Genomic DNA, 3,998 nt, shown 5'->3' on the forward strand with positions numbered 1-3,998 from the left:
TACCTTGAATTAATTAAAGTTACCCTCCATGAATCAAGATTTAATATGGCTGATGTTTTGAAGATATGGGAACCAAGAAAATATATATTTAAGGTGTTTCTTAATTACTGTTGAACTGATTTTAACAATTCCAGACTCGAGCAATGAGAAAACTGTTGAATTTGAAGTTATCCAAGGTTTTATGGCTCGAATAGGGGAGTTTATGGCTTAATTTTGAGTATCTTGGTCTTCCACACAATTTCTTCAGGTTATATCTTAGACTTGGGCGTCAATAAGAAAAGTGTGTAAACTACATGGACCCTGTCCACAATGAAAATGTTATCACTAGATTTCTGAATTAGTACAAATACCTCCCAACACTCGCATCAGCTTACATGGAACAAATACTCCCAAGTTTAGTTCTAGTAATAATGCTTAATTGATGTCATCTGGGTCAGTATACGCTCAAATTATCTATCTTTCTTTAGTTAGTTTTCCACTTAATATGTATTCCTCTATATTTAGTTTTCACTAGTAATATCTTGTTTCCACTAGTAACTCAGTCTTTGTAAGTGTTCTTCAGTGGTGTGTTCCCCTTGGCTACCATATTTCTATCACTTCGGTTTAGTTTATGTCTTAAGGTGCTTGCATATTTGTTGTTTGAGTAATAAATACAATTTAAAAAACATGTCATTCACAATGCCAACCTCTCCAAATGGTGGAAGACAGCATAGATCCTCTAACCATAATTTGATGCATGAAAAAAATAATCATCTCTCTCATATCACAGTTCAACGAATAATAAACATCCACCTTCCTCGTGATATACCCTCAGTTAAGATTATCTGGCTGCACTCAAAATCATAAGACACACTACATCTTCAGGATACAAATTCCTTACCCGAGCACCAACTCCATTTAATCAAAACCCCTTTCCACCTACCAAATTCCCGTAGACACTTCCGTGTGCCCTAAAAATCCAGTTTTTCTTGTGAAGAGTTATTAAAGAAGGTCTACCTTTGTTATTCTAAAATGCATCAACCTCACTAGTTCCAGCATATGCCCTCAATGCAATTTTGAACTGGAAGCTGCTATACACATAGTACTTCAATGCTAGGTTGTTTTAACCGACTGGAACACCCTCCTGACTTATCATCCCAACCAAATTCCACACATATTTCTACCATTATCCTAAATCCCAAAACCACAATCCTAACTTTTTTACAAGTAAAAGCTAATATTTCTACCATCATTTCGCTCTGTTTTCTTTTTGGTTACCATGGATAACCAGAAATTAAAAATATAACGTCAAAAACAATCAAACCCTGGAAACATTATTCAGTTGGTGCTCAAGCTCCAACAAGAAAAAGAGATCATAGCTACCTCCTGAGATGCCTGGTATGCCACCATGCAAATCCATCGAACACCACAAGATCAACAACCATTCTAGTAGGGTAGGTCGGGTTCATCCTAACATGGACTGGATCAAAATCAATATGGATGGGGCGTCCAAGGAGACCTTGGAATTGACGGTACAATTTTATACGCAGAGATTCGCCCCCAATAATTGTGTTAGTGGTAGCAAAGACGTTGGGCATCACCACGTGGCTTGTAGAGGAAACATGGGTCATGTTAACAACAACAAGAGTGGCGACAGAGAGAAGTTGGTCAAAGATACAATTTGAATCAGACTCAAAAAACCTGGTCTACTTGCTACAAAAGGATACTGAACCACTATGGTATATAGCTGCAACGACCATGAATATCAAATAAAATATTTGTCAAATTTTGTGATGCACCATCCATCACAGCTACAAGGAAGGAAACCAAGCGATGAATTGTCTAGCAAACCATTCAGCACATGGTGGTGCAACTGTAAACCTCTCAACCATAATCTGAGACAATATGATTTCGTCCTTATTAAATCAATTTTTTTAAATGATACTAGGAACATGACATAACCACGTGTAATCATTTATTAATTAATTAGTGATTTTCATGCTTCACATAACAAAAATAACAAAAAAAATTATACATTGATGTTGTTATTGTTTATCATTAAATCATATTATAATCAACCAACTTCGCTGATTTGATTGAACCGCACTGATTGGAAATATTTTTTAGAGAAAAGAAACCAAAGCATTTAAAGAAGTAGAAGTCACATAATTACCTCTAATTCTCCCTGGAAACGTTACAAATTTACACAACTTGAATTTCGATTTGGTAAACACTCTGACGAGGGTGCACATAACATTTCGACCTCATTTCAGGGAGTTATATAATAAAGGACGGAATTCTTAACTCGTATCATTATGGGACAATCCGTTAGCTACTAACCAATCAAATGACCGTGTCAAATTTTAACTCTATAAAAGAGTGGACACAAATAGATTCAAAACTTACAAATGATGGTATACAAACACCTGGGCCTGGGCTTAAATGAGTTATTGCAATGAGTAACTGCAATTTTATTATTCTGCGCATTGAAGTACGATATCAAGCTAGTTGGACACGGTTTCCAGCACATAAATCGGCCAAAACATACGATTCTAGCCTTATCTCTATCCCTCACTGGTTTCATCTTTCTTTGCGTTTCCGCTTCTTCTTCTTCATTGATGGCCTCACTTATGGTAATGGGTACTCTACCAGTTGCATCTCCACAACAACTTTCCTTCTCTCGAACTGAAGTCCTGGGTCTCTCCATTTCTTCTACTGCCCCAGTTTCCGTTTCATACTCTTCTCCAATTTCAGTTCCATCAGGTAAGTAAATAATTCATTACTAACTCACCCTTTGTCTCTCAGTACAATACATTCTTTTTCCCTAATGTTTTCTCTTTGTAATGTGACAGTGTACTGTGGTAGAGGTGATAGAAAGACTGCAAAAGGAAAACGATTCAATCATTCCTTTGGAAATGTAAGTTTTATGGAACTACAGAAATAACTCCTTTTTCATACTACATTTTCTTGTTTGTGTGTTTTGATGAGTAAATTGTGATTGTTTTTGTAATGGGTTTGTTGATACAGGCAAGGCCAAGGAACAAGAACAAGGGAAGAGGACCACCTAGGGTACCAGTAGCACCTTCTACTTCTCCACCTAAGAAAGATAAGTATGAAGATAATGAGAAGATTAAGATTGATATCGACGAGTCTTTGTTTGATGGTTGAGTAAGTGCGTACTGCTTTTGATTCATATGTGTTTTCATGTAATTTCTAATGTGCGTATGAAAGATTTCTTCCTGTATGAATTGTCAAATGTGACTATTGTTGAACAATTATCGTTTATTTTTCTTATTTGTGTTTGTGTTTGCTTTGCGCACTATTTTGCATTTTAAGTATTTGATTATATGCCTGAATTGAATCTCCGCTGTAGTGTAGAAGAATTAAGAAACAAGATTGGTTTTGGGGTAATTTAATTCAATATATTAGTATAGTATTGGGACAAAATGATTTCCGATGTGTGTGTATTTTGCAAGCCGCTGCCAATTATTCTAACTTTTCTGCGAAGGAACTAAACTCATAGCTGATAATTACATGACATTCTTTGGCGGAAAAAGGACGAAACGCTTATGACAGTAATAGTAGCGCAAAAACGGTATAAAAAAGCAACTGCTGGAAACGTTTTTCATATCCATTTTAAGACAAATACATTGATTATAGATTTGAAAATTGTAGGTGAATTGCAGAATTTTTGCTCATTGCAACATGGAAATTCATCCCATAACGAGTTTCATTTATTTCTTCTGGGTGGTCTTATTAGTAACACCTTTTGTGTTGTTAGATGCCTTGACTCGATGGAAGTTTGTTGGGAGTTTTCTCAGTGTAAAGAGTTGTGTTTTCTCCTCTAGTTAATTCGGTATGTGTTAGGTCTTGAATGATCTAGGTTTTGAGGCAAGAAGCTAGGTTATGTTGGAGATCAGTTAATGATTCAGCTTTGGGAACCTTTTAAGCATTTATGAACTGTCCTAAATATCTGAAGAGTTTGGAGTTAACTTTCAACATACATAATTCATCATATA

At 35.8% G+C, this 3,998-nt stretch overlaps 1 protein-coding gene across 1 annotated transcript; it reads left to right on the forward strand.

Moving 5' to 3' along the window:
- Positions 1–2,508: 2,508 nt before the first annotated feature.
- Positions 2,509–3,298, forward strand: LOC113308618 (30S ribosomal protein S31, chloroplastic-like). The gene is made up of 3 exons (XM_026557076.1): positions 2,509–2,742; positions 2,832–2,896; positions 3,007–3,298. The coding sequence occupies exons 1-3, from the start codon at positions 2,598–2,600 to the stop codon at positions 3,145–3,147; spliced, it is 351 nt and encodes a 116-aa protein (XP_026412861.1). The 5' UTR covers positions 2,509–2,597; the 3' UTR covers positions 3,148–3,298.
- The last annotated feature ends 700 nt before the right edge of the window (positions 3,299–3,998 follow it).

This window comes from Papaver somniferum, chromosome 9 (assembly GCF_003573695.1).
Source record: "Papaver somniferum cultivar HN1 chromosome 9, ASM357369v1, whole genome shotgun sequence".
NCBI classification, from domain to species: Eukaryota; Viridiplantae; Streptophyta; class Magnoliopsida; order Ranunculales; family Papaveraceae; genus Papaver; species Papaver somniferum.